The sequence below is a fragment of the Heptranchias perlo genome, chromosome 29, assembly GCF_035084215.1.
Source record: "Heptranchias perlo isolate sHepPer1 chromosome 29, sHepPer1.hap1, whole genome shotgun sequence".
Taxonomy (NCBI): Eukaryota; Metazoa; Chordata; class Chondrichthyes; order Hexanchiformes; family Hexanchidae; genus Heptranchias; species Heptranchias perlo.
Genome location: NC_090353.1, coordinates 29,134,792 through 29,153,665, shown reverse-complemented (window position 1 = coordinate 29,153,665; position 18,874 = coordinate 29,134,792). Strand labels below are relative to the sequence as shown.

The following is an 18,874-nucleotide window of genomic DNA, read 5'->3' as shown; positions in this document are numbered from 1 at the left end:
CTGATTTTCACCTCATAATCATCACTTAGTTACAGCATATTCATTGCAATTGCAGGACTGGCTATTCCAGATGATTGGGAGTGAGTAAAGGGACTGTAAATTAATTGAGGAGGTACGGATCATAACAGAAACCACGAGAGCAAAACCTCATCTGAACTCAGATTGAATTACTAGCTGGCTATTTAACACATATTTTTCTGAATGTACTTCATGATTCTAATGTTATTACGATAAGGCTGGCAGTGGTGAGATAACATTGACTGACGATTGTGAGGGACTGTTGTCTTGTGACTGTAAAGAACAGCCCTACTTCACTATCTGCAGGCAGGTATAAAAAAGGAATCCTTTTACAGCTAGTAAGTAAAATGATAGGCCCATTGAGAAAGGGAGGAGAGAATTCCTCTGCCCACTCTGTGTAGTGACATCTTAAGTGCATTTGTGGAGAATTCCTCAATCCAGCAAAGTCATCAACACAACATCCTGGAAACTTCACTACAGGACAGTAAAGTACAAACACTTAGCAGGTTTGTCTGAAATACCTTTCTCTGCTATTTTAGCAGAGGCAGAAGCCCATTTATTTTCAACGGGCTAACTCTTCCGCTAATGTGGAGGGGAGAGGTATTTAAGGCTGTGAATTTCCTCGGAGCAGCTCCCACTCCGCCACCGGAAGTGCCTAAATGAGGTTTCCGCCGCACTCCCGGCGAAGTTGCAACAACGAGGAAGTTCCCGGCTTAAGCCGTCGTACCTCACGACACCACAACCTCATTTCAGAGCCAGCCTCTTTGCCACCTCTCTAGAAATTGCAAGCAGAGGAAATCACCACGAACAGTCGGGTAAAATTCTCACTGCAACACCTCTGGTGCACGCTGGAACCACACATCAGGAAACCGCACACTCGCAGCCTGTGATTTTTCCATACAGTTTCAACGTATGTGTTCCTGGCTTGGGCCAGAAGTGGTCCAGGGGAATTCTTACCCCATTCTCATTACACACAGCAACCAGAGAGAACCTTACACCTGGGTGTATCTGATGTTTTGGATAAGATTGATCAGAATGTAACTGGAGCTATAGTAAATCTTTTTTTATGATCCTTTTCAATCAAAGAAATTAAAAAGCTTAAGGTGGCCCAGTAACACATCTGGTTGGCATAGCAACATGCTGAATTAAAGAGCTGGCGTTAACTTTATTTTACTATAATCAGTGGCCTGTAAGTGATTAACTTCTTCAATAGATGGTGAGGCAGTGGCTTAAAACACTGTCCTTTCATGTGTGCAGCCTATATTTGAATGTAGCTCAGACTAATAGCAGGAAAGCCTCCTCACTCTTGCAATGGTTGTAAGGATCCTATGGATAGTTTCATCCCACTGCTTGGTGGACACAAGCCCACAGATCAAGTTGGTATTTTGTGGCACACAATTAGCAACCCCAAAGAGAGAGGCTTTATCCATGTTTACTTGTACAGAGTTCCTGATCTTGCCCAGGTGTTGGAGAAAAGCACTGAGTGCAATTCAGATGCTTCCCCAGAGCCAAGAAGAGAGTATTGGGAGATAGCATGGGCTGGCAAAATGCATAGTGTCTTCATGTTTATTTGTTTCTGATGAATTTTGTGTTTCATTCCCAAAACACATTTTGAGCTTTTGTCCCCTCACTGTCAATATCGAGCGTTCTCTGATGCAATTTTAACCCAATCTGCCCGTCAGAAAACTGACAGGATCGGGTACAATGCTACTTCTACACCCCACCCTATTTACTCTCCAATGATTCAGTGTAGAGTAATATTGGGCGGGTTGTAAAACTGGCATTCCACCTGATCACATGGGTTTCCCGCCGGCGAGTTAGGTTAAAATTGCCCTCCAATGCCAGCTGCAGAGTAGAGGCTCCTCAGTCGAGCACCCCCTACCGCACGAGTGTGAAACTTTCCATTTCCTGCATCCTTATTTCCTCCTTGAATGGGATTGGCAGTTTTGTGTCAGCGTGTGCCAAATTTGGCTGTGGGTTCATACCCACTAGAAAATGGGTTGAAACTGCCCGTAGGATGTCTACAGACAACAGAGACAGGAGACTTCCATCTCACCAATTGGGGCTGGATTCGCAACTAGGCCCCAAAGGTGAAAGGGCAGTGTGATAATCTGGTCAGCCAGTAAGTCACTCCCATTAGAGAACAGGGCACAGCTAGGAAGATTTGACATACAGGCCAGCGTTTGTCCTACAGTAAAGTAGTTACCTGTTAACAACTAACTGTAAGGAGAGTATGTGAAAGACATTTGCATGGACAGTGAGGGGAGATAAGTAGGGGGCTTCCTGTTTCACCCACATTTGAGTGAGTTGCAGGATGTTTACCCCTTTGCTGACCAATCAGTGTGCAATCTTTACCACATTGCAGTGCTTTGCTGTGCGTGGCAATCCTAGCCACAGCTGACACAAATTATTTCTGTGCTTTCAGGTTGCCTTTGACTCACATCCTCATATGCGTGCTTCAGGACTTCCTCCGAGTCTACCCACCATTCCTGGGGGGAAACCGTGAGTTTCATTACTGAGCTACCTTACGGTGGATATAGTGTAAACTGAAACTGCTGCCTTCTCGTAACCCGAATTGCAAACCCTTCTTTGAAAATCTTTTTTTTTTCCTCTCTCTCTGTTTGTTTACTCTGCTGAGGCCTGTATTCTGAAAATTAACCTTTCACTACTGAGAGCGGTCCCACTATGTGACCTGCGTCCATCCAGATATGGGACCTGTCAGATGTTCACGTAGCTGGGAACTAGCTTTATATTCACTTGCAAATACTAGTTAATCTCCCCTGGATTTCTTCTCATTGTGGAATTCGAACCTGCTATTGAGGACTTTGGGAGTGTTAATGCAGGTCCACAAACAGTACCTGCAGTGCTGAGGCGCTGTAAACTTTTTTTTACTTGGGCCTCCCCTTCAGCACCATTTGCAGACAGACACAGAGTACATGGAGTGCTGATCAGGCACACCAGTCCTATTGTGGGGAGACCTCCCTAAGTTAAATTTTTAATGGAGGCCTTGTTGAGCTTTGTACACAGTTTTGTGTAGGCTCCTAGCACTCTTTGCACTGTCCAGCGGCATTGGGGAGTGCTAGGCTGTAGGCCCAATGATAACAGGGAGTTCGGACCCAAAGTCCTTCAGTGCATTATCGGCCCCTATATTTTAGTTGACGGCTACTTTTGGATGTTTGGCTTTGATACCACTTTATTTTCATAGCATTTTGGGCCACACATTCCAGCGGTGTTATTTTTAGTTGCCTCGATTAAAATTTAAAACATCCCTCCCCCGTAAGCTGTTGCTGCAGCACCTGATTTCCTGCGGCCCGCCTCCACCCCTCTCTTCCACTGTCAGGCCTTCTGATGCTGGAAGCTCGCTGACGTCATGATAATGACACGGACTCCTGGGTCAGCCACGTTGCAGTCCAGTGAGCATTGAACCCGTCCACATCCCTGCTTGGACGGGAAAATTGATCTCTAAGTGGTAAATTTTAACAGGGTGCCGGGAAGATGGCGGGGGGGGTGGAATTCCTGATGGGAAACCCTGACGCGCAGGTTTCCCGGACATCCTTACGAATTTGACGTAAGGACGTCTTTATTTTTCTTTCTGTAGGTTTCTCGCCCGACAGGCCGGCCAGATTTGATAGGCTGGCTGTCAGTCGAGGGGGTCGGAGATCGTGGGCGGAGGTCAGAGATCGTGGCGGGGGGGTTTGGACAGGGGTCGGGGTTCAGCCAATCGCGTGTGTGGGATCGTGGCAGATAGGCTTGTTGGGCCTGGAGGAAATACTCCTGCTTCTCCTGGCCCACCAGCAGTGCAATAAAGGCACTTACCTGCTGAGCTGGGCCTTCTCGCCTCCTCTTATGTGGCGCGAAGCAGAAGGCCTGGGAATCCCGGCTCCCAGGAATCAAAAATAAAAAACCTATTAAAATGGAGGCCCACAGCTTTCTTAAAAGTTTTACTGACCGACCCACCTCCTGAGAGTGGGTTGGTCGCCCGCCCCTCGACCCACCTCCGTTAAAACCGGAAGTGGGCAGGGGTGGGGTGGGGTTTTACTTTTTTACGATTTTTACCTTCCCACCCGCCCCCAACCCACCCGTCCGTGGGGTTAAATTTTACCCCCAAATGTTTCATTCGGGTGGCTCATTTGGTTTTGTACATGAAAATTTGCCTCTTTGCCCAAACGTCACTGCGCCCCATAAAACGCAGAATATCTCTCGGCTGAAAACATGTTTGAAAATGGAGTCCAGGTTACACACTTCGGATCTGTGACTTACATTAAAAAAAAACTCAAGGACACGAAAGGGCCACGGTGACCATCAAAACCCACCCCTTCATCACTTCAGCCTCATGTGGAATGTCCCTAATGTTTTCGCCTCTACTACTTCATTGTTCCAAACATCTCTCACTCTTAACTCTCTGGTTAAATACTATCTTTCACCAATTTAAATTTTGTGTTCTTTGGCCGTATTTTTTTACATCGAACTTTACAGCACAGAAACAGGCCATTTGCCCCAACAGGTCTATGCCAGTGTTTATGCTCCACTCGAGCCTCCTACCACTTTACTTCATCTCACTTTGACAACATGTACTTATTTGTCGATTTAGTTTGAAATACTAGCCTAGTTTCACCTTATCCAGGCCACTTAATATTCCTATTATGGGTGTCAATGGGCAAAGTGTCCTTTCTATAGGGAGTAAATGGGAAAAATGGGAGGTTACATCTTGTACAGGCATGGAATTAATCCTTTCACCAGTCATTATTGATGATGGTTGAAGTTGAGCTATGTGATTATTAATAATGAGCACGGTATTGTTTTTATATGAAATTTCTTTGTCCATTATTTCAATGTGTTAATCCATCTTAAATGGATATTAATACCATACAGCTTGACTCAAATCTCTGAATCTCACAGTACAGATTTACTGTCTGTGTGGGTTTTATTGTTAGTTACTGATAACCAGTCGACATTTTTGTGAAAATTGTTGTTGAACTGTATTGGGTTTAATAGTGTTAACTAACAGAATAACCCCACCCCGATTCATAGACTGTAACGCAGGTCTGGTTGGGACACAATCTGGGCTGAACTTTATTGGTATATGCAGATGAAGAGGCCAATCTTGTTCATGGGTGAGCCTAGACAGAGAAAACTGATGTGCTATTCGACTGTGGAGTGAATCACAGCCAACCGCAAAACGGTTTTCACCCGACGTCCATGCACAGCAAGGGTCACCTGATCGCAATCAGGAGTGGAAAGCCTGTTTAAAATTTTCCTTCCCTAACCCAGGGGCACTGAGGCTAACTGCAGTACCACAATGCCATCCGGACTAAGATTAGCTAACTCAGCGCAGATTAGGAATCAAACCTGGTCTCTACGGTTTACTGATACACCAATTTACCCACAAGACCATTAAAGGGACAGGATTGATGTTTAAAATAGGCTGTTTTTGTTTGTTCTAACTTCCTTGCCTTTAAATCCCAGAGCCTACTCATTCCACGTCAGCGCTGACAGTCAGATGCAGCCAGTCCCATTCCCTCCTGATGCCTTGGTTGGACCAGGAATACCTCGGCATGCTCGGCAGATCAACAATCTGAATCACGGTGAGGTGGTGTGTGCCGTCACTGTCAGCAATCCCATGAGACATGTGTACACAGGGGGCAAAGGGTGCGTGAAGGTGTGGGACATCAGCCAGCCAGGAAGTAAGAGTCCCGTCTCTCAGCTCGACTGCCTGGTAAGACAACACCGGTCTTATTTATAATTTATCTTTTAATCTTTATATGGCCTATATCATACACTGTAACTATAAGAACAAAGGAAGGAAGAATGAGTGTTTATATTGCACCTTATTAAATCCTCAGGCTGTCCGAAAGTACTTCATATCTTTGAAGTGTAGCTACTATTGTTAAGTAGGCAAATGTGGCAGTCAGTGTGCACAGCAAGATTCCACCACAGCAAATGAGGTTTTGGTGGTGCTGATTATGTTGGCCAGGACACTGAGAGAACACCCTATTCTTCTTCGAATATTCCCCATGGGATCTTTTACATCCACCTAAATAAGTTGGGCCTAGATTTAAAGTTTCATCTGAAAGAGCGCATCTCTGACAGTGCAGCATTCCCTAAGCTCTGGACTTCCCTTCCTAAACCTCTCTGCCTCGCTACCTCTTTCTCCTCCTTTAAGACACTCCTTAAAACCTACCTCTTTGACCAAGCTGTTGGTCACCTGTTCTAATATCTCCTTATGTGGCTCGGTGTCAAATTTTGTTTGAAAGTGGCTCCTGTGAAGGGCTTTGGGATATTTTACTATGTTAAAGGCACTATATAAATGCAAGTGGTTGTTGTTGTTTGCAACGCATCCTTTGTTTTGGTTTAATATTAGGCTTGGAACACTCTATTTCAGTGGGTGGTTCATTGATGGAGACGTTCGCGTTTCATTCTCCTACTAGAAACAATAGGGGTGGGAGAGAGTGGCTACGAATCTTGTTGTGCCCAGGCCAAGGTGCACTTTGCTGAACTGCTGCTCTCCCGCTATTAGTCAGAGGAACACTGCGGCTGTGTGTCTTACTCGGTCTGTTTTCACGTTGGTGACATATCTGGTCGCGGTGACGGCAAAACGACTGAAGGAAGTGAAAGGGATACTCATAAAGAACCAGTGAGCAATGAGAAAAGAGAAACAAGAGCAACGTACCCCTGGTGGTAGAGACTGCACATAGAAGTTAAGCTGTTCCTTGTATCATTCAGTATCATCTCTGACCCGACCTCGTGGAACCAAACCTAACTTCCTATCTGCCATAATACTCCACCGGCAGTAATAAAGTAGAAAATAACCATTGAAAGTGGAAGGTTCCGAGAAATCTGTAGAAGGAAAGAACTTGCATTAATATGGCACCGTATCACCTCCTCGGGACATCTCAAAGCTCTTCACACCCACCAAATTACTTTTTGAGGAGTAGTCACTGTTACACAGCAGCCAATTTGCATATAGCAAGGTCCCACAAACTGCAAGTTAGGTAAAGGGCCATTTAGTTTATTTTGTGTGTTGGATGAAGGAGGAATTTTGGGCTGGACACCAGGAAAACCCCCTGCTGTTCTTCGAGTGGCCCCACATGATCTGTTACATCCATTTAAAAAGACAGGTGGGGCCTCGGTTTAGAGTCAAAAGACATCACCTCTGGCCCTGCAACATTCCCTCAGTACTGCACCGAACTATATAGTCTAGATAAGGTGCCCAAGTCCTGCAGTTCTGCTTGAATTCAATTATGAAGAATAACACACTCCGAAGTGTGTTCCAAGACAGTAAGGTAGCTCAAGAAGTTAATAAATTGGTCAAACTTTGTAGCACGTTCCAGACTCATTGTCATCCCATGGGGGTCATCTGAGTACGGAGAACCTCACCTCCCATCAGTGCATATTGGAAAATCGCAGGCACTTCCAGCAGTGATTAATGGACAACAATCAGGGGCATGAAGCCTGGATGATTTCTCCATCCTTAACCCAGTGGCGTTATACGAACATACAAAATTGACAGGCAGGAGAAGTTCAGCTGATCCATCAAACCTGCCCCACACCATGATGGCCAGACCATCATGACTAAACACTTCTTCCCTCCCCCGACCTCCCTCCTTCACACCCACCCCAGCAGCCATGTAATCTCCTGGGAGAGGCAAGAAACAGAAAAAAACCAGGGCCAATAAGGGAAAAAGTACTGTGTACATCTCCTCTCCGACCCCAGGCGATGAAATCATTCCAGGAGATCACATGGACCAAGTGTTATCCATAAAGACACTCATCTTCTATATGATGCGATCACTGCCCCAGTCAGGAACTGGTCCAGCTCCCTCTTGAAGGCAGAGAGTCAGCCCCCACCACACCAGCCGCCAATGTATTCCAGAGGCTCACAATGGTCTCGGAGAAGATGAACCACCTAACATCCGGTCTATTCCTACTCTTCCATTGTTTAAACTCATGTCCCCTGGTCCTCCCCAACCCGTTAAGCTGGAATGATCTATCAATAGGGACGCTATCCAGCCCTTTATTTAATAGACCTCTATCAGGTCACCTCTAAGTCTACGCTGCTCTAAAGTAAATAGACTAAGATCCTTGAGCCTATCTGAGTAGTTGAGGTAATTTAAGCTAGGAATCATTCTTGTAGCTCTCCTCTGGACCTTTTCCAAAGCTGCTATAATACCCACCATGTCGGGGGACCAAAACTGGGCACAGAACTCTAGATGTGGTTTGACCAGCGACCTGTGTAGTATCAAAATGATGTCCTTTGATTTATACTGAATGGTTCTATTAATACAACCTAATACCTTGTTAGCTTTAGCTACAGTTTCTCTACACTGGTCATGAACCTTTAGTGACCTGTGTACAGCCACGCCAAGATCTTTTTGTCGCTCAACCTCTTTCAGTATTGTCCCCTGCAAATGATACGTGTGCTCTGTGTTGGCTCTATCAACATGCATGACACTACATTTATCTAAATTAAACGCCATGTGCCAATGTGTGGCCCACTCCCCTAGAACATCTGAATCTTTTTGGATTTGATTACACTCCTCTGCTGTCTTAACTCTTGCACAGATTTTGGTGTCATCTGCAAACTTACTTACCATACTCCCAACACTGTGTTGAGGCCAATTGCACTGTCTGTACCCCCACCCTTGAAATCAGCTAACTGAGCACAGTCTGCAGATCGAACCTGGATCTTTTCTGCTTTGAACATCTCACTGGATAGATACACTGACTAGGCCAATAGGGGAACTCTGCCTTATTCTAAAGTATTCGCCCGAAGAAGATTTTTAAAAGTACCGAGCTGTATTATTATAGGAGTCAGCTGTGGCTCTGTTGGTAGCACTCTCGCCTCTGAGTCAGAAGGTTGTGGATTCCAGTCCCACTCCAGAGACTTAAGCACATAATCTAGGCTGAGACTCCCGGTGCAGTACCGAGGGAATGCTGCACTGTCGGATGTGCCGTCTTGCGGATGAGACGCTAAACCACGTCTGCCCTCTCAGGTAGACATAAAAGATCCCATGGTACTATTCGATGAAGAGCAGAGGAGTTCTTCAATATTTATCCCTCAACCAGCATCACTAAAAATTAGATTGCCCAGTCATTATCTCATTGCTGTTTGAGCGACCTTGCTGTGTGCGATTGGGCTGCTGCATTTCCTACATTATAGTGACTACATTTCAAAAGTACTTCATTGGCTGTAAAGCACTTTGGGACGTCCTGAGATTGTGAAAGGCGCTGCATAAATGCAAGTCTTTCTTTCTTATGTAAAGCATTTCTGTTTTTTATTTAAACTGCGCCGGTTAAGAAGGAATCCATGACAGGGACCTTCAAACTCATCTCACTGTTGCCAATTCCTATATTTCCAGAACCGCGACAACTACATCCGTTCCTGCAAACTTCTCCCTGACGGCCGTACCCTGATAGTGGGCGGAGAGGCCAGCACACTTTCAATCTGGGACCTGGCAGCACCAACTCCAAGAATAAAAGCTGAACTGACCTCGTCGGCCCCCGCTTGCTATGCACTCGCCATCAGTCCTGACGCTAAAGTCTGTTTCTCGTGTTGCAGTGATGGCAACATTGCCGTTTGGGATTTACATAATCAGACCCTGGTCAGGTAAGGTACAGTTAGGAATGTAGGCAACCATCTTTCTTTTTCTCTTGCCTATTCTTTCCTGAAGATATGAACTCATCGTTCCACAGATGAGGGCAGCCTCCAGTAACCTTCCCTGGTAGCCTTTCTTTACGTGAAAGCCTTGACGATGAAAGTCAGCATGATATTCAATTGTGGACGGCCATTAAAGCAGATCCTGATCTTGTTCCTGATCTTGTCCTTGCCCAATGTCCACACCAGCGCACATTCCTTCATAGGTGACTCTGGGTGAGATTTTGGCCGTTTGGACTGATTTAGTTTAATGTTCAAGATATTTAGCAGCTGAAAATGATGAGGGGCCATGCCTGGATCAGAAGGTTAGTGCTGTTAGGAATGCTGTATAATTGGAATGAATAAGAAGTGCCTTCACACACTGGACTTCTATGTACTTCTGGTCAGAAACCTGTCCAGATTTGAGACATGCTTATTTGGAGTCAGCCATATTACAGAGGTATGTACAGAACCCTCTATGATTCCATTCATCAATCTACAGGGAGGATATTACAAGGTCTAACAGAGGCAGTCATATTATATATTGGTCAGGTTGTTTTTATTGATAAAATATTGGAATTAAAATTACTGGGAACAGTCTGCACTGGATTGGACCTATTCCTGGATACTTTAGTTTAGAGTAGAAAAGCACCCATTACAGTTGCTTTTACCGATGGTAGAATTGCAAACCTACATTTTCATAAAAGTATCTTATAAAAGTCCGTGGGAGTCGACTGTTTTGCAAGGTTACAGTGAGGTACAAGTTGCAGTAAATGTTCCATAATGCAGTATTGAGTGGGACATCAAAGTATTACGATCCTGAGTCCAAAGGCCTTGCAACGAGACAGTGTTCTAGCTGACAGGCTCATAACTAGGGTGTCAGTGTACTGCTTAATAGCCATAATAATTAATTATTTCTTCCTAGTCAGGATAATTGTAAACTCTGATAAGGCAGAACTCCAGGAAAGAGTTTGAGATCCAATAGACATTGAAAAGAGGATTTAAAACAGCTCCCCTGATGACTCATTGAGTTTTCCCAGTGAGTAGCTGAGCCGTACAGACCAGGACGCGTCTCAGCTTCATCCCCCGGCCTGTTAATAAATTAGTTGATCTGTGCTGGGGTGGTGGCAGAGATGCTGCGATTGGCCGCAGCAGTCCTGGGATTCGGGAAGGGAAAACTGGCCCGAGTTTCCACTCCTAATCACCATTCCAGTGAGCTCTGCTGGTACTGCGCGTGTGTGGACATTGGGTGAGGACAGGATTAGCCTCGGCTGTAATGCCCCTACAGTTGATAAGCCTGTTGATGGTGACCTTCAAGGCTTCAGTGGCAACTGAAGGATGCCCAACGCCCATGGGACTATATATCAGCAACATCTGGAGAGGAGGAACAGGAGAAAATGGATAAAGGAAAAAAAATTAGAATGGGGATCAGTGGAATATTCATTTTATTTCACAAGATTGACAGACCCAGTGAGTTGTGTATTACACTCTTCAATTGGCATTCTGTTTATATAATATTTGTAGCAATGGAGTCTAATCTCATTGGTATAACACATCTGTACATAACAGTCTTTAATTTCACCCTGTCTTTTATTTTTCTGTACACAGGCAGTTCCAAGGCCACACAGATGGGGCCAGCTGCATTGACATATCTAATGATGGAACCAAGCTGTGGACTGGCGGCCTGGACAATACAGTCCGATGCTGGGACCTGAGGGAGGGGCGCCAGCTTCAGCAACACGACTTCACCTCACAGGTACAGAGCATGAGAAGTAGTACGGGGAGGTAACGGGGGGTCTAATGAGTTCAAAATAGAAGAAGTGAAACAAGGTTTAAGATCTAATAATGCACTTAAAGAATATCATTTATGGCCAGGAATTTCCTCAGAGCTGGTCCTGCTCCACTGCACTTTTGGGGAAGTTATGAGAAATTTCTGGGCCAATCGATTATGTGTTTATTAGTCTAATATTTGAACCATAAAAGAGCTGCTGTCCCCAATCAATCTGGACTACAGTGTCTTCAGCTGTTTCTATATCCTGTCTCTCTTTCCCCATTCATTTTCTCCGCCTCCATTTTCTCTCCTCTTTTCCCCAGACGCACAGGCCTGATTTTATAATTTTGCCAGACACTGGTGTAAATAAAAACAGAAAATGCTGGAAATACTCAGCAATTCAGGCAGCATCTGCGGAGAAAGAAACAGAGTTAACGTTTCAGGTCGATGGTCCTTCACCAGAACTGGTGTAAAGTCTGATTTGTGCCCTCCAACTTGGCTGCTGTTGACACAAGCAAATTTTCAGGGTTCAGCCTCATTTGGGAAGTTGGTTGATGGACAGGGGACAAAGGTTTTGGGCTGATGGGTGTTGCTCAGTTTGGAGAAGGCAAGAGAAGGAGGGATCAATGCTTGATCCACTTTCGTTCCTCTTCTTGGAAAGTTGCTGATGACCATGAAGTAGGGTGTTTGGCAAACAGAGGAGGACTATAAAAGGCTCCAGGAGAATGTAGACTGGTTAGCAGAATGGGCAGACAAATGGCAGATGCAGTTTAATGCACAGAAATGTGATGTAATGCATTTTAGGAGGAAAAATGAGGATGAATAAACCTAAAGGAAAGACGGTGAAGGGAATGGAGGAACAAAGAGACGTAGGAGTGGAAATACATTATTCCTTAAAGGTGCGAGTGCAGTAGGTAAAGCCATAAAAAAAGGGCATAAAGCAGTTATGATAAATTTGTATAAAGCCATGGTTAGGACACAGGAGTGGAGTATTGAGTACAGTTTTATGCACCCCTTTATAGAAAGGACATTAAAGCCAGAGTGAGTGTACAGCAAAGGATGATACCTGGGATGGGAAACTACAGTTATGAGGAGAGACTTTAGATGCTGAGACTACTTCCACTGGAGCAGAAAGGGCTAAAAGGAGTTAGAAGAGGTTTTCTTTAATAATTAAAAAAATGTAAAACCTGAGGAGAAGAGTTATGATCTGGAATGCAATGCCTGAAAGGGTGGTGGACACAGATTCAATTTTAACTTTCGAAAGGAAATTGGACACATAACTTAAAAAGGAAAAATTTGTAGGGATATGGGGAAAGAGCAGGAGAGTGGGACCAATTGGATAGCTCTTTCAGAGACCGGCACAGGCACGATGGGCCAAATGGCCTCCTTCTGTGCTGTGTGATTCTAAGAGAAGTTAGGTGAAATTTCTTTATAGAGAATTGTAAACAATTTTACAACACCAAGTTATAGTCCAGCAATTTTATTTTAAATTCACAAGCTTTCGGAGGCTTCCTCCTTCCTCAACATTTACCTGAGGAAGGAGGAAGCCTCCGAAAGCTTGTGAATTTAAAATAAAATTGCTGGACTATAACTTGGTGTTGTAAAATTGTTTACAATTGTCAACCCCAGTCCATCACCGGCATCTCCACATCTTTATAGAGAGTTATTGGAGCAGCTGCCTGAGGATGGTAGAATGGGCCATTTTCTCCCATTGCTCCCGTTCCTATCGACCCCAAGGACTTCTCAATTGGATCTCATTCTCAAAACGTCAAAACTGTATAAGGCTAGAAATTACTGTCGGTGGTGTCAGTGGATGAGCCTTTAACGGGTTTGTATGGCAATCCTCTGTCTACTGTAGTAGGGGAGTTGTTAACCCAGATAAAATAAATTCTGATGAAGGGTCTGTACCTGAAACATTAGCCTGTCTTTTCTCTTTATAAGATGCTGGCACACATAGGATCATAGAATGGTTACGACACAGAAGGAGGCCATTCAGCCCATCGAGCCCATTCCGGCTCTTTGTAAGAGCAATCCAGTTAGTCCCATTCCTCCGCTCTTTTCCCCTGGCCCTGCAAATCTTTTCCTTTCAAGTATTTATCCATTTCCTTTTTGAAAACCACAATTGAATCCCTTTCATGTAGTGCATTTCAGAGCATAGAAAAGTTTTTCCTCATGTCACCTTTGGTTCTTTTGCCAATCACCTTAAATCTGTATCATCTGGTTCTCATCCCACCTGTATGCTGGGGGGGAATATACTGGCATGGATTGAGAATTGGTTGACAGACAGGAAACAGAGAGTAGGAATAAACGGGTCTTTTTCCAGGTGGCAGGCAGTGACTAGTTGGGTACCACAGGGATCAGTGCTTGGGCCCCAGCTATTCACAATATATATCAGTGATTTGGATGAGGGAACTAAATGTAACATTTCCAAGTTTGCAGCCGACACAAAGCTGGGGTGGAATGTGAGCTGTGAGGAGGATGCAAAGAGGCTCCAATGTGATTTAGATAAGTTGGGTGAATGCGCAAGAACATGGCAGATGCAGTATAACATGGATAAATGTGAGGTTATCCACTTTGGTTGTAAAAACAGAAAGGCATATTATTATCTGAATGGTGATAGATTGGGAAAAGGGGAAGTGCAACGAGACCTGGGTGTCCTTGTACACCAGTCGCTGAAAGCGAGCATTCAGGTGCAGCAAGCAGTTAGGAAGGCGAATGGTATGTTGGCCTTCATTGCAAGAGGATTTGAGTACAGGAGCAGGGATGTCTTACTGCAGTTATACAGGGCCTTGGTGAGACCACATCTGGAGTATTGTGTGCAGTTTTGGTCTCCTTATCTGAGGAAGGATGTCCTTGCCATGGAGGGAGTGCAACGAAGGTTTACCAGACTGATTCCTGGGATGGCAGGACTGATGTATGAGGAGAGATTGGGTCGTCTAGGCCTACATTCACTAGAGTTTAGAAGAATGAGAGGTGACCTCATCGAAAAAAAAAATTCTAACAGGACTAGACAGACTAGATGCAGGGAGGATGTTCCCGATGGCTGGGGAGTCCAGAACCAGGGGTCACAGTCTCAGGATACGGGGTATGCCATTTAGAACCGAGATGAGGAGAAATTTCTTCACTCAGAGGGTGGTGAACCTGTGGAATTCTCTACCACAGAAGGCAGTGGAGGCCAAGTCATTAGATGTATTCACGAAGGAGATAGATATATTTTTTAATGCTAAAGGGATCAAGGGATATGGGGAAAAAGCGGGAACAGGGTACTGAGTTAGACGATCAGCCATGATCATTTTGAATGGCGGAGCAGGCCCGAAGGGCTGAATGGCCTACTCTTGCTCCTATTTTCCATGTTTCTATATTTCCAGTATTTTCAGTTTCAAGGCATATATTGGTAGTAGTCTGTATCAGAGATTACTGGATACCTATAATCTCATCATAATCTCATCTTTGATGGGCGTGCATTGTCATTTTCCTGACTAGCAGTGAAGACTAATAATATAGGTTGTCGCCTTTTATTTTCTCGTCATGTTTGTGCTCCTCCCATCGTCGAGTAGATAACTTGCTCCTGGGCCTTTATTGATGCTGCTGTCGGGCTGGCAGCCAGCAGGTGTGCGAGGGGAGCTTAGAATGGTCTGACCTCTGATTCTCTTCCTTCCCAGATAGCAATGAGGAAATCGTGGCTGTGTCACCAGGGGCTATCGTGAGCTCCCGGAGAGTGCTCCGAGAGTCCACCTCTCTATGGCACTACCTCTCTCCACACAGTCTGAAAACTGTAGCCTTAGAGGGACAGGTCAGACTGTTGCGCTTTCAACGCACAATTCTTATCCAAAGCTGTAATGGATCCATGATTAGATTGGCAAACAGTCCAGAGTTGAACTTGCGTGTAGCTTGCCAAGTCCCGTGACTCTTTACGACGAATGCTGATTAGGTTTCCATTAACAAGTACAGTTAGCATAATCGGTGCTGTCACTAGGACTTCATGAATGAGCTTGCATTTATATAGTGCCTGTCACATCCTTGGGATCTCCTAAAGTGCTTCACAAATAATGAGTTACTTCTTGAAGTGTCATTGCTCATTGTTTCATCAGCAAACGCTTCAGCCAATTTGCAAACAGCAAGGTCCCTCAAACTATTAATGAGGTAAGTGACCAATTAATCTGGTTTGATGGTGTTGTTGAAGGAGGAGTGTTGTCCAGGATACCAGAAAAAAATCCCCGCTCTTAAATAGAGCCATGCGATGTGTCACATTCACCAGTAATGCTGGGTGTGTGAAATTTTACCACCTAGTCCATTTGAACTCTTAAAATACCAGTAATACAATTATAGATTTAACCATTCCATAGAACTGTAGACATTTAGAGCACATAATGAAGCCATTAAGACACTTATGCCTGTGAGCAATCCAAAACTAATGTCACGGCCTTGCTTTCTCCCAATTGCCTTGTATCTTCCGCTCAATCCCGACAGCTCGCCACTCCCCATTTACCCACTCTTACCTTAAAAGATACAATGGTCTCTCACTCAACTGCTTCCCTGTGACGACGAGTGTCTGGGTAAAGAAATTTCTCTTAACCCCTCTCCTCACTCTCTTGGTTCCAAACTTGTGTTGTATCTGGAGAGTGTTGTGAACACTGTGACATTAGGGTGAAGTACTGGTTGTTACCAGTTTGTCATTGGTGGTGGAAGTGATGAAAGCTATTTGAAGTGATAAATTAAATGAGATTCAAGAGTATTGGCTTAAATGCAGTTCTTTTCTATTGAAGTAATATGCTGAATAACTCAACGATAACACTGTGTAATAGATATTTGTCCTGTGTGGCTCAATGGGACAGTTTAACACCCTCTTATCATCTGACGCAAATCTGCTGTGGAGATGTGTTAATAACCTGAGGACCCAAAGCAGATTTGCAAAACTGCAAGATTATTTGCAGGAGCACAAAACTTATCAGGGAGTTGTGCAGCCTACACAAGGGCTTTCTGTGTGTCAGAGTTGGTATCTTTTGACTAAAACACGAGAGGAACATTTGCGTCAATCTCTCAGGTGGTCCAAGGCTTGCCTGACTCCGCAATATTTATAATGTGCAAATTTCTAGGTTGGCATAGTTTAACCTCGGCAACTCATGTACCAGTTTGTCCGTGCCACAGAGCAGCGACACTCCTTGTGTAAACCTGACCAATTGAGCTGCAGAGGATGGATAATCATTGTGGTCAATGGGTCCATTGGTTGCAATGCGCCATAGGGAAAATCCCACTTCATCCGATACACTTCCATGTTTTACCAGTAAACTTCTTGTGCAACGCACTGAATATTTCACCTCAAACTGTGTTATTGGTGCTCTATCCACCCTTGAATTTATTCTGTGGGCCGTGCACATGAAAAAATGAGCACAATGAAGTGTGAAAATGAAAAACAGTACCATTTCCTCAACACGAGAGAGACAAACTTAAGAAAAATCATTACTTATTTCTATTTAACATAGAAAATACTGGATTATATAGCATTCACCTCAGCATATTTAAAGAAAAAGAGATGATTCTAATAAAGGGTCTACACTCAAAATGTTAACCTGTCATATCTGTTTACACTTCCTGATGGACCTGCTATGTATTTAGAACATTTCCTATTTTTATTTCAACTTTCAGTTTCTGACCATGGGGGTCATTTTGACTTTAGTTGATGGTGTAAAATGGACAATATCGATTCAGCTGCCCATTATATACCTCTCCTGATTTTCATTTTCATTGACTTCCAATAGAAATGAAAATCGGGAGCGATGTATAACAGGCGACTGATCTGAAACCGCCTGTTTCACACACTTATTACCCAAAGTCCAAATGACCCCCAGTTTTACTTATTAACTTGTGCTGTAAATGCCCTTTGGAAACAGTGCACCGATATTCGAAAGGAACTGCTGGATAAAGAGATGGTAATCAGTGGACCCACCGCTAGAAACCCTATTGATTGTGTTTCAGATTTTCTCCCTGGGGTACTGCCCGACCGGGGAGTGGCTAGCTGTCGGGATGGAGAGCAGCAACGTAGAAGTTTTACACGTTAACAAGCCGGACAAATACCAGCTTCACCTACACGAGAGCTGCGTGCTGTCGCTCAAGTTTGCCTATTGCGGTAAGAAATAGTTCCAGTTGTTCAGTTGTGGCATTGTATGAAACTGTACAAGAGATGCTGAATAGTTTGTACAGGTGTGTTGTACAGGTGTGAACCTCTTTCTACCTGTCAGCTTGCCTCATTATAACACTGCGCTAGCATTGTAATGATGTACATTCCTCGGATTCATTAGTGTGGATGAAGCACTCTGGGATGGGTCTGAAAGAGGGGAACAAGCAAGTTCTTTCTTCTCTATAGTCAAAAGCCATAAACATGCCCAGATACTACAGAGTTACATTTTAGACTTTGCCATTTCAGCCAGAAACTTCCTTGATGGTAAGGAGGGAAGTGAGAGACCTATTCAGGCCAGCAATTTTAAAAATACATTTATGGTCAGATTCAAACTATCGTACCCAACACAACTGTTGTTGACAGTTCACTGTTACTGCTGATGGGAATTTTGGCACTGGGGCAGCCAGGGACAATTGCTCCCAGGGCAACTCTGTAAGGTGAAAAAAGCATGGGAGTTTGTTCAAGCTGTGACACACTCGGGGTGTGGGTGACCGGTAGTTTGTTCATACTGTGACACACTCAGGCTTAGAGTGACCGGTAGTGTGTTCATACTGTGACACACTCAGAGTCTGAATAACTGTGGTGTATTTAAACTAATAAACTGAGAGTGTGAATGACTGTGTGCGAACTGACTAACACTGAGGGTTTAAATGACACTAACGTGTTCAAACAGTGATACACACTAAGGCTTCGATTGACTGGCATTATGTTCAAACTGTGACAGACACTTACGGTTCGAATGAATCTGTAAATGGTTGGCACTTCGCCGTGGTTTACGGTTCTTTCCAAACCTGCTTGTTTTTTGGCCGTTCGTTGGCCTCCGTGTTTGATGAGTGGACAGTTTGAAGCATTGAGACCCTTTTAAGCATCTTCACTGACAATGAAAATCCCTCACCCTGGCACACTGCCAGTGTGAAAGCTTGCTTCTTTGGCCACAGGGGGTTCGTTAGTAGGTTCAGGAGAATTTTCCTACTCCTCTCACACAAATAGATGACTTTAGCAGTCAATTTTAATGAAGTGTTTGCTCCAGATTTCAGGGAAATGGCTCCCTTGTGTACATCCCCTGCTACACTTCTCAAACCTCCTGTTCCTTTAAATCCTAATGCAGCCCTTGAGTGTGTTGCTGAAGCAGTGTAAGTGCAGGCCTGATCTGATCTCATCGTTGGTCTCCAGAGGACACCAAGTTGGTGTCTTGAAATCTCTGTTCTTATACCTCTCCCCTCTACATGCATCATTGCATTTCAACAATCTGACACTATAGTAAAAGAGAAAG

General features: G+C 44.4%; 1 protein-coding gene across 7 annotated transcripts in view; it reads left to right on the top strand.

Annotated features, from left to right (window-relative positions):
• The window catches only part of LOC137299553 (transducin-like enhancer protein 4), a 184,924-nt gene that overhangs the window by 154,099 nt on the left and 11,951 nt on the right, over positions 1–18,874 (top strand). For all 7 annotated transcript variants that reach the window (XM_067968377.1, XM_067968375.1, XM_067968374.1 and 4 more), the window contains exons 14-18: positions 2,444–2,520; positions 5,485–5,734; positions 9,378–9,625; positions 11,261–11,408; positions 17,400–17,550. In XM_067968377.1, the coding sequence (XP_067824478.1) occupies positions 2,444–2,520; positions 5,485–5,734; positions 9,378–9,625; positions 11,261–11,408; positions 17,400–17,550 (874 nt within the window). The remainder of the gene's footprint in view (positions 1–2,443; positions 2,521–5,484; positions 5,735–9,377; positions 9,626–11,260; positions 11,409–17,399; positions 17,551–18,874) is intronic.